Genomic DNA, 16,383 nt, shown 5'->3' on the forward strand with positions numbered 1-16,383 from the left:
GAGGCACGTGAGTTGAGAGTGGAAAGATACTTTTGTCATAATGTCTCTTCCGTAGAAAGAAGACCACGTGGTCATCTTTGTGACAATTGCATACCTGAAATAATTAGAAAACAATATATAATTACGTATTGGGGTGGTAGAAGGGAGAAATCAGCATGAGTTGAAATAGTACTCTGGAAGGGAGTAAATGGTGATGTCTTTATGAGTCTCCCCATCCACAAATTTGCTTTCTCTTTTTCTGCATATCTACAGAAACAGAGGGGACGGGTTGAGAAATTTATGATCTTTTCTGAGACTCTTTGGGGATTTGTTTTAAATTATGAAATACATTTTAGGTTAATGAATAAAATATTCAGGAAGAGAACGGGAGGATTTAGTACATTCTCTGCTTGTGTGCAGCATCTTAATTTTGATCTGGAAATTGTGAACTACATTTGTCTTCTGGATTAGACACATATAATTGATTCAGGGTGCAGTGAACACCAAAGTATTAGGTATTACTATAAAGTAGTGAGATTGTTTTCAGTCTTATGGTCCAGCGACAGTTCATACTTTACATATGAAATGCTTATCATGTTGGTAGTTTTCTTTTGTAGAAGGAAGTTCATTTGATAAATGCAGAATGCTATTAATACAGACTGTGAATGTATATTAAAAGTTGAGGGCTTCCCTGGTGGCACAGTGGTTGAGAGTCCGCCTGCTGATGCAGGGGACACGGGTTTGAGCCCTGGTCCGGGAAGGTCCTGCATGCCGTGGAGTAACTAAGCCCGTGCGCCACAACTACCGAGCTACTGAGCCTGCGCTCTAGAGCCCGCAAGCCACAACTACTGAGCCCCCGTGCCACAGCTACTGAAGCCCACGCGCCTAGAGCCCGTGCTCTTCAATGAGAAGCCACTGCAATGAGAAGCCCGCGCATCACAACAAAGAGTAGCCCCCACTCACCGGAACCAGAGAAAAGCCTGCACACAGCAACAAAGGCCCAACGCAGCTAAAAATAAAATAGATAAAATAAATTTTTAAGAAAGTACTTTGTAAAAATTAAATTTGTTTCCATCACTGTAATCAATAAAAAATGTTGTGGATATATACATTCTACCCTACCTGTGGATGTGAGAAATTTCTCAAAATCATAAGATTTTGGGAAGAGACTGCCTCTTTTAACTCATCTTCCTTCACGTTCACATTTACTCAAAGGGAGGAGATGTGGGGATTTTTTTTGTTTAAATACTTTGCATTTCTAGGTTCCTAATGGCAAAATCCTTTGGTGACTAATATCTACAGCCTTAAAAAACATATGTATACATCTTTGAGAATCTTTGCCAAGAAACCAAACGTGGCAACAGTTTACACCACAGATGTACTTACTTAGTATTGTCTATAATAGAGAAAAATGGAATCCTCTAAATGTCCAGTTATAGGGAACATGTTAATTATGATGTATTCATTAGGTCAAACAATATCCAGCCATGAACTTCTAAAAAGTTGATGCGGAGGTTAGAAATGACATAGAAGGATGCTTGCGATCTTTTAATGGAAAAGGGAATATATTATGTATGCAGTATGATAACAGTTATGTTAAAAAAAGACAAACCCAATCTATTCATAGGAGGAAGCATTGGATTATGGAAAAAAGAAAAGACAAACCCAGTATATTCATAGGGTGTGGTATTGGATTGATACATATCATAACAATGGTTGCTTTGTATAATTGCACTCTTGATTTTACTTCTCTTTATATAGGTCTGTACTGCTGTTTAAAAAGAAAGTAATTTCAGAATGGAGAGAGAATACCCATTCACTGTCCTGTTCTGGCAAAGAACATTACTGGCCTCATTTTTGTTGTTTATTCTTTATTGCTATGCACTCATTGTACATTGATAAAATAATAGGTTAACAAGTGGGATATCTAAATTATTTAAGAACCTGTTACTGCAAGGAAAAGATATATATTTCCTCTACCAATATTAAAAGATATAGTACGTAATAAGGTGGTTGGGACGAAGAAATTTTGTCAAATTTATGAGGATACCAAGTCATATTATTGTTATTTAGGTTCTCAGATCTTCTAGCAAAGTAGTAAAATATCCTTAAATACATTTCTTGCTTGTTTTTAAATACATTGATTTTTCTGTCTTAAATAAGTTTTTTGTTGTTGTTGTCTTAATTTTGTGTTTTAACTCTTGAACTCGTAGGGATTTCCTGCAGAATTTGCCATGTACTTAAACTATTGCCGTGGGCTGCGCTTTGAGGAAGCCCCGGATTACATGTACCTGAGGCAGCTATTCCGCATTCTTTTCAGGTCAGTTTTTAAGACTATAAACTCCAGTGAGGGAAATTAGTTCAGTCTGCCCAACATATCTACTCTGACAAGTAGCAAGTAAAAGTGGGTCTAACCAGTGTGAGTGAATGAAATGTGAATGAAATGTTAAGAAACTGTGAGTTTGACATTTTTCCATTTCCAAATGTCCTTGAAATATTTTCGTTTGGGATGGAGAAACTGTTAAATCAAACTCAAAGTAGGATATAAGTTTTCCACAATAGTTACACAATTCACATTAGATACAAATGACTGTTGGTGGCAGTTGGGACTCTCCAACTTGGTAGACAACGCTGCTCAATACCAAAATGAATAGCAATTAAAATATCAGGCAGTAATTGGAGTTTATGATATTGTGGAAGTAGGCCCAAATTCTAGGATCCCTAGGTATACAACCCAAAATTGGTCTTGAAAAAATAAAGTACATGTGGCTCAAAATCTTAGTTGGAAGAGAAGAATTAGGGATGATGCTCTAATCCTAGAGAAGTCTTCCTAAGTCACCAGCATAGACATCGCCCTCTCAAAGTTACAGTCTCACGTCTACTCTGATGTGTCTTTAGGGGATACCTTCTGTTAAGAATATTCCCCTATAACTGACAGCTTGACTCAGTGTTTTTGTTGTTCATGCTGCCTTTTTTTTGGCTGCACAGTGCCGCTTGTGGGATCTTAGTTCCCCGACCAGGGGTTGAACCCACGCCCTCGGCTGTGAAAGCACAGAGTCCTAACCACTGGACTGCCAGAGAATTCCCTCATGGCTGCCTTTCATTCCCACTCCCTTGCTCATTTCAAGAAAGTTTAAAGGCAGCTTCTTTTTGAAAAGGGAGAGGATTTATTCTTGAATACAGCAGACCAAAGCGGTGACATCATTTCCCCCCAGTTGAGACATGTAAAAAGTGGAATTAACTGAACAGTAAGTCATCTATAGGGAAAGAAATCTTGTAGAAGCTACCATACTTAAGAGAAGATATTCATTTCCTTAAAAAATGCTCTCACTGTCTTGAAAGTTCTGTGGAGTATTTAATTGGACCCTATTAATAATGGGTTAACATACAATTTTATATTTTCCAGGACCCTGAATCACCAATATGACTACACGTTTGATTGGACAATGTTAAAACAGAAAGCAGCACAGCAGGCAGCCTCTTCAAGTGGGCAGGGTCAGCAGGCCCAAACCCCCACAGGCAAGCAAACTGACAAAACCAAGAGTAACATGAAAGGTTAGTAGCCAAGAACCAAGTGACGTTACAGGGAAAAAAAATTGAACACAAAATTGGGTAATTCATCCATTTCTAACAGTGTTAGATCGAGGAGGTGGTTTTAAAATACATAAAAATCTGGCTCTTTGTTTTAAAAAAAAGACGTCCTTGGAAAATTTGACTACTAACTTTAAACCCAAATGTCCTTATTCATATATATGTATATGTATTTTTATATACATATATGTGTGTATATTATTATCATTTCTCTTGGGATTTTGGGTCATTTTTAACAACTGCATCTTTTTTACTCATTCATTAACCCTTTCCAAAATAAACATTTGGTGTTGGGAATATGGTATAATCAATCAATCCAAAATCCTAGACCTAACACTTGTTGATTTTTAATAATGAATCTGATTAGCCATGGTATTTTGACTTTCTTTCCAACTAACAGTGTTAAGAATTTTTCTGCATGTTAATGCTTTAGAATTAAAAATGGAAAATTGTGAACATGATCTAAGTTCAAGAGGTGAGTCTGGCATTGCCCCCGAAGTGTCTATCTTCTCAGTTGCAGAGCACCTCATTTACTCTTTTTTTTTAATTTTTTTTTTTAATTTTTTTTTTTGCTGTGTTGGGCCTTCGTTTCTGTGCAAGGGCTTTCTCTAATTGTGGCAAACGGGGGCCAGTCTTCATCGCGGTGCACAGGCCTCTCACTGTCATGGCCTCGCTTGTTGCGGAGCACAGGCTCCAGACGCGCAGGCTCAGTAGTTGTGGCTCATGGGCCTAGTCGCTCCGCGGCATGTGGGATCCTCCCAGACCAGGGCTCAAACCCGTGTCCCCTGCATTAGCAGGCAGACTCCCAACCACTGCACCGCCAGGGAAGCCCTCATTTACTCTCTTAAATGCTCAAATAACTGAAGAGCTCGATACATCCTTACTTATCACAAAAATAAATCTCTCTTTTAGTTGTTGCTTAGCTTACATGTGTTCTTAATTTCAAAATGATTTTTTCTTACAGCGTTACTTTTTTTTTTTTTACTTTTTTTTAATTGTACAAATATTCAGGGTCTAGGGGTCTACTGTAAAATTGAATTCTGCAGTTATTCCTCGCAAATTGAAAAAAAAAAAACAAACTGGGGCAAATGCCACTGAGCTGCTAGTCTATTTCCTTTCTATATCTCTCTGGCACTCTTAGTGCTACTAAGGAGTAGAACTGTTAGGGCACAGTGCCATTTCTTATCACTGTTGCCATACAGTTCAACTCCTGTGTTTTATGTTTTTTGTTTGTTTTTCTTTTCCCCTTTCTGGGGCTTACCTCCTGATACCTGCCTATTTCCTGGAAGTGGTGGGCAGGTAAGGTTTGTTTTTTGGTTTCTAATTACGTAATTTCTGAATCACTGCTCTGATCTGAACTTGGTCTTCTTTGGTCCATATTTTTACTGTTGCAATTAAAAAACTTTATAATTTAAAAATAGGCTCTAATCTGAGGATACTTTTCAAGTAGTATAGTTAACTGATGTCATCCTCCTCCCAGCAGCTCATCTATTAGGAATGAAGTTGAGGTACTTCGTTTCCACGTTTCTGGGAAGGATCCACAGTTGGAGGTTTAATGTAGTGGGAGTTCTTAGATGAGGAAGTTTGAACTCAAGATAACAAACACTAATGCTTGCCCAGTGCTCTACCTCTGCATCATAGTTGGAATTTAATTGTCCCTTTTGAATGTTTTAATCATTATATAACTAATCATATTGTCAACAGGTTCTTAATGAGGTAGGTGGCTAGTATTGCTGAGAAGTGGTCCTGCCATTTAGGTAAGACCACATAGACTCTCTAAACTGAGGACCTGACACCTACAGTGTATTTGCTTTTTCTCACAAAATGAAACCAGTTTTTGACTAAAGTTAGCTGGGATAATAGGATCATCACAAGTTGCAGTTTCTAGAACGAAAATTAGGTTGAAATCTCATCTGACCTAGAACATTGCACTTCAGGCATTCAGCAGCCTTCAGAAAGAATTACCTTATTTTGAGCTAGTTTCCTTGTTAGTTTACTGTGTGTCTCTTACTCAATAAAGCAAAATTTTTGTCCTGCCTTATCTAGGTCTTAAAGATGAGAAGTTGGATCCACTGAGTTAGTATGTTTCATTGGAAAAAACTGTAATTAAACTTAAGTTTAATCCTTATTTTGTATTGTATTTTTCATAAAAGCAATTTAAAATCTTATAAAAATTTCATAGCATTATTAGACACTGGGGTTATACAAATATCACACAGACATGAATTTGTAAAATCTTGAAAATTTGGACTTCTCATAAAACCCACCACATATCACTGACTGCTTTCAGAAATGTATTTCCAGGCAGTATGTTTTGACTCTTAAGCAAAATATTGCTTGCAATTAAAACACGCCACTCCACAGAATACAAAGAACAAAATTCTTTTTAATCTTTGACTCATTTTATTTTGGATATAAAACTTAGTGCCCTAAACAACTCTTACACAAACCTCCCCCCCATATATAAAGCCCTGAAAGCATAGCACAGTTGAGGGTGGTATGAAATAAGTATGGGGAGTCTATTTCCCCTAACTAACCTCTACCCCATCCCCATTATATGGGTCATCCAGTATGAAATCTCCTGTGAAGCCTGGAGTTTGAAAATAACTGCTCTAGCTTTACTTACTCCTGATTCCAATCTCTAATAAGGGTGTTTGAAAGCATATTCTCTTAGGATTCCCTACAGTAAGCTTTTATTCAAGGAAGAGCTCAATGATTCATTGATTTCAAGAAATCTTTTCCGTGGTGATGAAAAAAATCGTATTACATTTTTCTAGTTAAAATTTTAGATGTGCTTTTTAAATATATCATTTGTTATTCACGAGTTACCCTTTCAGGGGTTTCCACATCAGAGGATTCAGTATCTTAAATGGATCTTCAGCAAGTAAATCTCTATATTGCAGACACATACATTCCTGGGGGAAAAATCCCCCACATGGTCGCTTTTACTAATATGTTTTCTATGATAATTTTGGAAAAATCTTTTTCTGATGCTTCTTCCATTGAAAGCTATAAGTTGTTTTAGCAGTTTACTAATAAGAATGTGCAAAGACTTTAAAGTCTGACTTAATTCAGCTAAGATGGACTTATATGTAATAGACTTCTATTTACTCTTCGAAAGAAAAGATCTTTTGAAATATTCCATTTTGAAGGCCATCAAAAGACTACAAGGCGTCTCCACTAATGCTCACTATGATCTGTACTGGTTTTAAGTGCTCAGGTACCACAAGACTACAGTTACAGTTTTTATACACGTTAAAGAGGAAAGCAAAAGATAATACATCTGATACACTTCCAAATTCATTTTCACTCCCTTTTCTTCAACTATATTTGATTATAAGGAAAGTACTTTTCAAGACATATAAGAAGTAAAGGAAAAAATATTTTTAGGACATTCAGAATTCACTTAAGTTCACCATTTCTTTAGTTGAGGGCAGGGATGGGGAGAATTGCAGAAGGTAGTGAAGCCAAAGGTGGATCCCCTCCTAATTCTACTATTCTCATCATCTTAACCCATCTGTTCACTATTCCAGTCATTGCTACTAAGCATAGTTTTATCATAATATACATGGATGTCAAATTGTTGGCATTTAATAGATTAGAAATATTTTTTCCATCACATTATCCTACATGTTCATGGTCTTCCTTGATTTACCTTCCAGTATTTACTGGGCTTCACTTACCATTTATATCTAGCTTAACTTTTTCTGACTTCACCAATTGCTGCTAGGAACGTGGCTGGTCATTCAGCAACGTAAACCATATCACAGGGGAAGACCTTGAAATATCTGGAGAGACTGCTCTGCTCCGAATACTCTCAATCCAAAGAGGTGCCGGGGAACTGCATCTGTTTGCTGAAATTTTTGTCAGCTTTTTTTCACTGTGGACAATAAAGCTGGAGAGAAAAGAACCAAATAACCCAACAGGAAATAAAGATGAGTGCTTAAGAGTTGATTTGAAGTAATCTGAAGCCCACATCTCGAAGGCTTGCTGGACCTATCAAACTTTTCAACTTGTCAGATTGAAAACAACTGTCAGAAGACCTAGAAGAGTACAGTGTTGCTGTGACTCAGTGGTGTATAATGCAGACCATCTACCAGTTGGGGAAGGAATCAGTTGTAACAGGTATTTTAAAATTCAGCATCCTTAGAAATCTGTAGCAGAATTAATTCTGTAAAAGAGAAGACAAAAGAAATCAGGTCATCAGTCTTTTTTTAATGCAGCTTAGGGATGATGTACCTGCTATACTTAAGTTGTCATTTATCTTATTTGTAGTGATAAAAATAAAATCTATTTCCTTTATCTTTCCCAACTAAATACTTTTTTAGTTTCTGTGGAAAAGGAAGAGTTATTTTAGTTTTTGTTTTTTTCCTTCAGCTTTTATACTGTCAGTCTGATTCAGAATTCTCCAAGCTTGATTCTGATTCTATACAACCAGAAAAACCACACAAGCATTTTATAGGAAAAGTTAGTTAATATAAATGGCTTTGCATAGTGAATGTAAATATTATAGTCAAAATTAATTTTTAAAAGTTACGTCTTATACTGTGAAAGGATTCTAAATTTTAAAAGCTCATCGCAAACTTCCTAGCCTTACTATTACATAAATATATCTTTGAACTAGTTTGTGGTTCTGTTGAAAAACAAAATCAAGTTAATCTGAAGTTAATTTACAGATAGGAGCAGATACATACTTTCCAGATTTCAGACTGAGGGATAGAATCTCCTGGTTAGTTGTATAAAAATAAACATTCTTTCTCCTTTTGCAGATTTGTAAAGAAAACTTAAATGTATCTATTAAGTCCTGAATTTGTCACATTAATTCTCCAACCCTGTTTTAACTCCTCCCCCCCCCCCTCTTTTTTAGGAACAAAGGGATTCATTCCTTCATTCCTTATTTTAACTGTTGCAGTGAAGATGGGTTTTTGGACTTTAGAAACCAGGAGACACCACCTAAACTACAAGACAAACCAAGGACTAATTGCACACTGAGGAAAAGAATACTTAGTACTTGAAGATTGAATCTTGAATACCTGCTGAATGCTCCTATTGAGATTTTTCCTAAACAAGCATCTGTAACATTTTAGGACAATTCACCGGAAAAACATTGATCCCTGGGTGGAATATCCTACCATTGGCCAGTCTGAATCTGGATTTGACTGCTCTATTCTACCAGGAATATTGTTAGGCTAGCCTTTCACCAGCCCCTAAACAATTGTAATCATTAATTGACCCAGCAGTTCTTCAAATATCAGATTAAAAGATGAACAGATACAATTCTTATCCCTATTAAAGACACAAGAGTTTTCTAATATTTTGACTGACAATGTAACTTATGTTTTCTTTGTAGTTTGTTAGTGACAGTGGTTTTCAGTTTAATGCTGTTTGGATATTCAACATAGTACAGGTTTCCCCTGTCTGAAAGTAGGGCATTCGAAACCTTTCCTAAGCTAAAATGGCATAAAGCAAAGAAGCAGTTACCTTAGGATACGTGTTGCTGATAAATTGAGATAATGCATAGATGCTAACAGACACAGTTCAAAGCTGTGGCGGCTTGAGGCTGATGGTAGTTCCCAGGGGGAGAACTTGGCGGTGCCTTTATCACTCCTCAGGAGTGCCATTATCACTACTCAGGGTGCTGCCTCTAGGTTTGCTGTGAAACGCTGAATGCTATTTTTGCTTTTTTCGCAAAAGCAAAAAATCTTTGGTTAGTGAAAACAGGTACTAATGTAGGCCTTTCATAAAATGTGAAGTGGCATAAAGGGAACTTTTTGAAAAGTAGGGGGTTACCAGTAATTATTCAGTATCGTGTAATTGTGTAAAAAAGCTACAGTAAAAGAAAACCCAACAATTTTAGTGGTTGTGAAAACATTTTTATTGTATTTAATGATAATTGCAGGACTTGAAACCAAATGCTCCTCAGGATAAGGGTCATTGCTATTTAGCTAATCCATAGTTTTAATTTGCTTTAAAATATTCCTGTATTTTAACATTGGAACTAAGTTACAGTGTATGGTCAGATTTTTAAAAATTTAATTCAGGTTTGATTTGACAGCCTTTTCTTTTTGTGGTTTTACACTGCTAATCCTATTTAATAACATGCATCAGAAACGTAGTATTCCTGTGGCAAAGTACGTTTTCAGAAAATTTCATTATCTTCCACTTTTGGCATTTGCTTTATGAACTTAGTGCTAGGACAGGCAGCAAAAGCCTGTTTTGCACCTACTCTGTTGTTAAGGCACTGTGGAGAGACAGAAGTATAACACTCACATCTTTGTCTTCGGAGCTTGTCACAATATAGTTTTCAAATGAATGAAGATGACTTTCTGCCCTCAAATGAAAAAACCAAGGCATACATGCATGAAAAGTAAATTACAGAACTATTTCATTTATCCCACAAAGCCTGCTGGAGATGATCCTGCAAATGTTGAAGTGTCAAAAAAGGAGCAGCTTATGATTGACAAAAACATGGTTTGTGCTGAGGAAGTGAGTGATTAGAGTGAGCTAGAATGAGCTATATAGGTTGGCTATAAGAGGAGGGATTGGACCAAGGGTCGTTGATGACTTAAAGGAAGCCTGTAGGTGAGAGAAGGTGCTGATTTTCATGGTTTTCATGGTTTTCATGATATTGAGACAGCATATTCCCTTTAGCTATAGATAAAGCTTGTAGGTATTAGAAATGGGTGTATTTCCTCTGATTGCCTTCAGCTGTAGATAGAACATGCAGCTATTATTGCCTGAGCCTCCTATTCAAACCTGCCTTTATGTGGAAGCCCTGAGGTCTGATTTGTGGAGGAGGAGAAGTGTATTTACAGGGTGGGGAGGCTTGAAAGTAAAGCCAGAAAGCCTCACTCGTTTACATTTTCAAATCTGTGGTAAAAAAACTAGTCTCTCTAGTGTAACTGATAGACGTAAAGAATTTTTAAAGGTCTAAGGTTTCTGTATAAAAATCATATACTTACCAGGTTTGTGTTCAGTGGAATAACTCAGATAATTATGCCTTGAATACATTTATTATTAAAGCCTTTTGTTCCTCGTTTGTATCAAATAATGTACAGAAAAGTTCCTGCTCACAGTATGATTAAAACTACTTTCTAGTTGATAAAGCAATCTTATTTTTTATTTATTTGACTAATAAACACAATGTATTCTAGGTACTAGAAATACAGAAGTAAACAAAAACAGGCTTATTGGAATTACCACTAATTCTCTTGAGAACTGTATGCTGGACGGGAAGGCTTTAATTCACTGTATACCACTCTGCCTAGAGGCATCCAGTACAGAAGTTTCCGGGTTTTTTTATTTTAAACGCTAACCTGACCTAGTGATTTTCAAATAGATGAAAATAACGTATGAGTTACCATTCTAAAGTAATTATTTCCCTACTTTGGGTGTGGTTAAGAAAATTTTTTTAACTTGGAGTTTAACATTCTTTTTTTTCTGTTTTGATTTTTTTTTTAATAGGTTTCTAAGCATGAATCAAGGAACAGAAGAAGCAGAGCAGATGATCGGAGCAGCATTTGTTTCTCCCCAAATCTAGAAATTTTAGTTCATTATGTACACTAGCCAGTGGTTGTGGACAACCATTTACTTGGTGTAAAGAACTTAATTTCAGTATAAACTGGCTCTGGGCAGCACTGGTGATGCTGTGTCCTGAGTTGTAGCCGCTGTAATTGTGAATATTAACTGAGATAGTGAAACATGGTGTCCAGTTTTCTATTGCATTTTTTCAAGTGGAAAAGTTAACTAAATGGTTGACACACAAATTGGTGGAGAAATTGTGCATATGCCAATTTTTTGTTAAGATCTTTTATTTTGAACTATACTGCTTTGAGATCTCATTTCAGAGGAACGGCATGAACAGTCTTCAGCCACAGTTGTGTTGGTTGTAAATGCTCACAATTGTGCATTCTTAGGGTTTATCCATCCCTGGGGTTTGCAAGTTGTTCACTTAAAACATTCTTAAAATGGTTGGCTTCTTGTTTGCAAGCCAGCTGATGATGGTAGCAACCAAAGATTCCAGTGTTTGAGCATATGAAAGACTCTGCCTGCTTACCTGTGCTAGAAATAACAGCATCTAAAGTGAAGACTTAAGAAAAACTTAGTGACTACTAGATTATCCTTAGGACTCTGCATTAACTCTATAATGTTCTTGGTATTAAAAAAACAAGAAAAAAGCATATTTGTCACAAAAATTTAGTTAACATCTTAAACTGAACATGTATGTATGTTGCTTAGATAAATGTAATCACTGTAAACATCTATATGATCTGGGATTTTGTTTTATTTTGAAACGGGAGCTTTTTTGTTTACAAGTTCATTAAAAAGTATAAACTGTTTCTCTAAGGAAATGAGATTTTTTTTAAACAAAAAAAATGCCTTGCTGACTCACTATGAAATCAAAATCTCCCCAATTTTTTAATAGACTACTTCAAGTCATTTGTTATGTAACATTCTTTTGCGAATCATTGTAGATTTAGTGTCATGACTTTTTCTCAGATTTTTTATTTAAAAATATTTTTTTTCCCTGAAGCGGAAAGGCATTCTTTCATTTTTCTTTTTTTATGACTTGTAGGCACAATACCTAGTGCTGCAGCTGCAACTGCCAGGACTTGGTATTGTAACTTTTGCAGCCTCATACTAACAGCTGGACTGATTTTGAATAAGAATGAAAGCGTTAAAGGGTTTAACTACAAAATGAAGCTATTGTTTAAATTCCTTGTTGATTGGCTCTAAGCAGATTGACTCCTAACCTTGGAGAGCATCATACCCTGTGAGGTTCTTGTGATTGCTGACCCTCCCTATCCCCCACCCATTTCTATAAATTATCTGCAGTTCATCTCTCAGTCTTATGTGTGGCTCTTTTCTTTTTCTGACCCAAGAGAAAGAAAAGCTTAATAACTAATTCATTAGTGTAATTTATTCATTTATAGCACATCAGGATAAGTTAAAAGAACTTTTGTCTAAAAATGCTGCCAGGCGCCTATTTGTGTAAATGCAGGTATTTTGTAAAATAACCTTGAAATTGTAAATTGACATGTGTTTGGTCAGATTGTGTCAGGTTTGTTTTCTTCCTTTTTTTTTTCTTTTCATTTGAAAACTACATTAGCAATAATTAATTCAATGATGACCACATTCTGCCATTAAAAGATATATTAGCACCATCATACTGCAGAAATCTTAATGACTATGAACTCTGGGGTAGGCAGCTTCTTTGTTTCCTTTCTATCCACCCGTGTTGGTTAAGGTATTTGTTTCTTGACTAATAAACCCTTTGATACTTTTAGCCAGAAATCAGTCTCTTAAAGCTATTTTTGAGTATAGTTTGTGTAAAATAAAAATGTTTAGCTTTGGTAATAACTTTTCCAAGCTGAACTCCCTCTAGCAAGATATTTTTCAGTGCTTTTATTTACTATGCACTTAGACTATGCACTTTTTCTGAAATATTTTTGTAACACTTTTTTGTATTTTTGCCATTTGAAAAGGTTGTGGTGTAGTTGGTCTGTAATTAAGTTGCAGATTTAAAACTGCTGTTAGCTTTGTAAATCAAAATATAGGTGTTTTTGTCCTGGTATATTGTCATTCCGTCTGCAGCTGGAGCTGGAATACCATTGATCTTCTAGCTACCATTCATTTTCTTCACAGTTCACAAAAGAAGAATGTGAAATTCAGTGAATGCTGTTACTAATCCTGTCGGGAGATGAATCTCATTTCACCAAAATTAAATTATGTTTTTCCACTAAAATGATGATACAAGTTGAAGACACATCACTCTGAAATTGGAAGACCTCACCACTTAAGGCTCCGCAGTGGCTTACTCAGCTGAACTCTAGGTTACTGCTCTTTACTTTGTTCACCCATTGGGGGGTGCAGTTTTTTAAATGTTGGGAGATGGTCATTCTAACTACTGTTGAATGTCTCTGTTTTGGGAAGGTATAACAAGAAAATAAAAAAGAATATATATGAAGGGAGAGACTGGTTATCTCCTCCCATATGGTTGTGCTCATGCTCCTATGGCCTGCAAGTGGAATTTTGGAGGATTGCTTTTACTATTATTTTCTATCAACAAATATTAAGAGATTTTTCTTATTTCTACTAGTCCTTGCAATGTTTTGAGCAGATTATACTTTAATAATTATAAATTTAATTCCATTATAATAAAAATACCAAACAAAAGGATTTTAGAATCCAAGCCACTGAGCTAGTTTTCTCTTAAAATTTGCTGAAATATTGAGATTAACGTTCTTGTAACTTGACTAGAGTGAACCATGGGAGGGGGTGGCCTAGATATTTTCAGCTTACCTCCTAAAAATTTGCCAGTAGTTTGTGAGATAGTTGACTCTCTCTGAGCCAGACTGATAGCAGAGCAGTATTTTAGGTTTTCTCTTTGTCGGTTTTTAGGCAGTGATAACCGTGTGACCAACGTGTAAGTAGGTCCGTGAGGTATAGTAAGATGTTACAAACATAAAAATTTTAGGTATCTCAGATGTGCTGTTCCTTTTGAAGTGAGACTATACTATAATCACGTGATGGTTGCTCACAACATTTGGGGGATTCCCCCCAAAAAAAACCTTCCACTCTTCTCTGGAATATATTTATTGACAAACTTTTAGTGCACTTCTCATCTTTCAAACAGCCTAAGATGGCGATGAATTGAGTGTAACTTGATCTAATCAGGCTATGCATTTTGTATTTAATCATCAGATAGTATATTGTTGAAGTAAAATGATTTATATTCTGAAATGACATGTTAGGCCAGTTTTAAGGACATATGCAAATGGTATAGTGGAAATGTTGAGCAATATCAGAGCCGTTAGAGAAGCTAGCTGTCCCAAGACACACTTTAAGTTGGTCAAATTCACTGTGTCTGTCACTTGGGGCTGTGGACCCACGGTGGCTGGAGTTCTACGATGAGAACAAAGGTGCAGCAAGTTTGAGAGACCTGGGAATTCACACTTAATTCTGTTGTTTGGTCTCTGCTCCTTTTCAGCCAGGTGGGGCAAATTGTTCATTATACCTTTTACTTTTACCAAACGAGATCACTTAAAGAGGTTTTTCAAGAAGCTCCTACTACGTTGTTGCCTTTCATGTACATCTATCTGGATTGAAATTTTGAAGAAATGTTTGTAATATTAATGATTGTTGTTAGTATTGGGAGCAATGTTGAGATATTTGGTGTCAGTACCACCCAGGACCTGAGAGTCAAAGCACCTAACTCATTAGATGACTCCTACATGAGTAGAAGAGTAAAATGGAGGTGGAGAGAGTCTTAAAGAGACCAATAGATCCGTGTCCTTCATCGTGCGGAGGCTAGCCAGAGCAATATAAATCATAGTTATTCATCTGATAGTTAAATTAAGGATTTTTATCTGGCCATTTATCATTCCAATCATGTGCATTTTTCTTAGGTAAATATTTGTAAGAAGAATTTGAAGAAATGATTTTAGCTGTTTTCCATCACAGTGCACCTTCCAGTTTGACTTTAGGATGTCAGAAACTGCACCAGCTGCAGAATTCAAAGGTGACCAAGATAATTCCATTTTAACAACTCACCGTGTAGTAGAGGAGATAGCAATTTTGTGCCCCTAAGTTACCATTACTAAAGAGTGAGCATTTGGATGCTGTGGGAGCACTTAGCAGGGACATCTAACTCTTGGCGTTGTTTAAGGCTTTTGGAAGAGTAGGCTAGAAGTCTAAGCAAGTGTGGGAGCAGATTCATTAGATGGGGAGCAGCAAACGAAAGATGTGAACTACAGATAGGTAAGTGTGGCAGGTAGAGAATAAAATACAGAGCCATTTAAAGAATGGACAATATTGAAAGCGCCCTTTGGAAGGACCACAAAGTATTGATTGAGGGATAAATTGGAGGTTGGGAACCCATTTAAGTTGTTGTAAGAGACCAGGATCATCCCACAAAAGGAAAAGCGTTGTGGAATACCTGTGACTGAATAGGAAACTAACCTATGCAGAGAGTCCAAGCAAAGAGAATATAGCAAGGGAGGATTAGATCATTCATTGGGACTGAAAAGAGGACGGAGGTTGAACTCCCATTGTTCTTAGAAAATCATGAGAAGTGCTGTAAAATCATATGAGAAATGGTGAAGCATCTTACCTGCTGAAAGTAGTAAGAATCGTGGTTGTATTTTAGAGGAATTTGTATGGTTCAGTTCTCCAACATGGTGACTGTATTTCATTTGGAGGAAGTGGAAAGAGGTCATTCCATTTTAAGATGAAATTTAGCAGTTCTTTGAGTTGCTAACCTTCAAAAACTACTCTATTTGCCTTTAGCAAAATTCAGGTGTTTCATATCTACATTTCTTTGATGCCATTAAAAATGTTAACACAGATTGCTTTAACTTTATACTCAGGAGTCAAGATAAAAATTTTTCTTTTCATTGATGAAATAAATTGCCCATTTATCTACTAAATAAATAATATAGTCATTGTTCAAACCAGCAAGACAAACAAGAGCTTAATACTAGGTCATCTTAGTGAACCACGTCAAGACCCTGTGTTTTATATAGTCCTTTAGTTGACAAGGTGCTTTTTAAGCTTTTTCATTTTGTAATTTATCTTGATATTATTTAAAACAAAATTACAAGAATAGTACAGTGATCCCCTTATGCTCATGACACAGATTCAACAGTTGTTAACATTTTGCACCATTTACTCTACTGTTTGTACATTTGCTCTTTAAACATACACTTAGCCATTTGAGAGTGGGTTGCAGAATCATGACCCTGTACACCTAAGTGTAATTTCCTAAGAACTAAGATGTTATTACATTAACCATGGTGCAATTATCAAAATCAG

The 16,383-nt window shown here is 36.2% G+C and overlaps 1 protein-coding gene across 10 annotated transcripts in view; it reads left to right on the forward strand.

Annotated features, from left to right (window-relative positions):
• CSNK1A1 (casein kinase 1 alpha 1) overlaps positions 1–13,541 on the forward strand; it is a 50,961-nt gene extending 37,420 nt beyond the window's left edge. For 2 of the 10 annotated variants that reach the window (XM_060008557.1, XM_060008560.1), the window contains 3 exons: positions 2,193–2,299; positions 3,386–3,498; positions 5,617–7,294. In XM_060008557.1, the coding sequence (XP_059864540.1) occupies positions 2,193–2,299; positions 3,386–3,498; positions 5,617–5,651 (255 nt within the window). In that variant the 3' untranslated portion in view covers positions 5,652–7,294. The other 8 variants (XM_060008556.1, XM_060008559.1, XR_009518941.1 and 5 more) reach the window with 7 other exon arrangements.
• Positions 13,542–16,383: the final 2,842 nt, after the last annotated feature.

Source organism: Delphinus delphis, chromosome 3 (assembly GCF_949987515.2).
Source record: "Delphinus delphis chromosome 3, mDelDel1.2, whole genome shotgun sequence".
Classification (NCBI taxonomy): domain Eukaryota; kingdom Metazoa; phylum Chordata; class Mammalia; order Artiodactyla; family Delphinidae; genus Delphinus; species Delphinus delphis.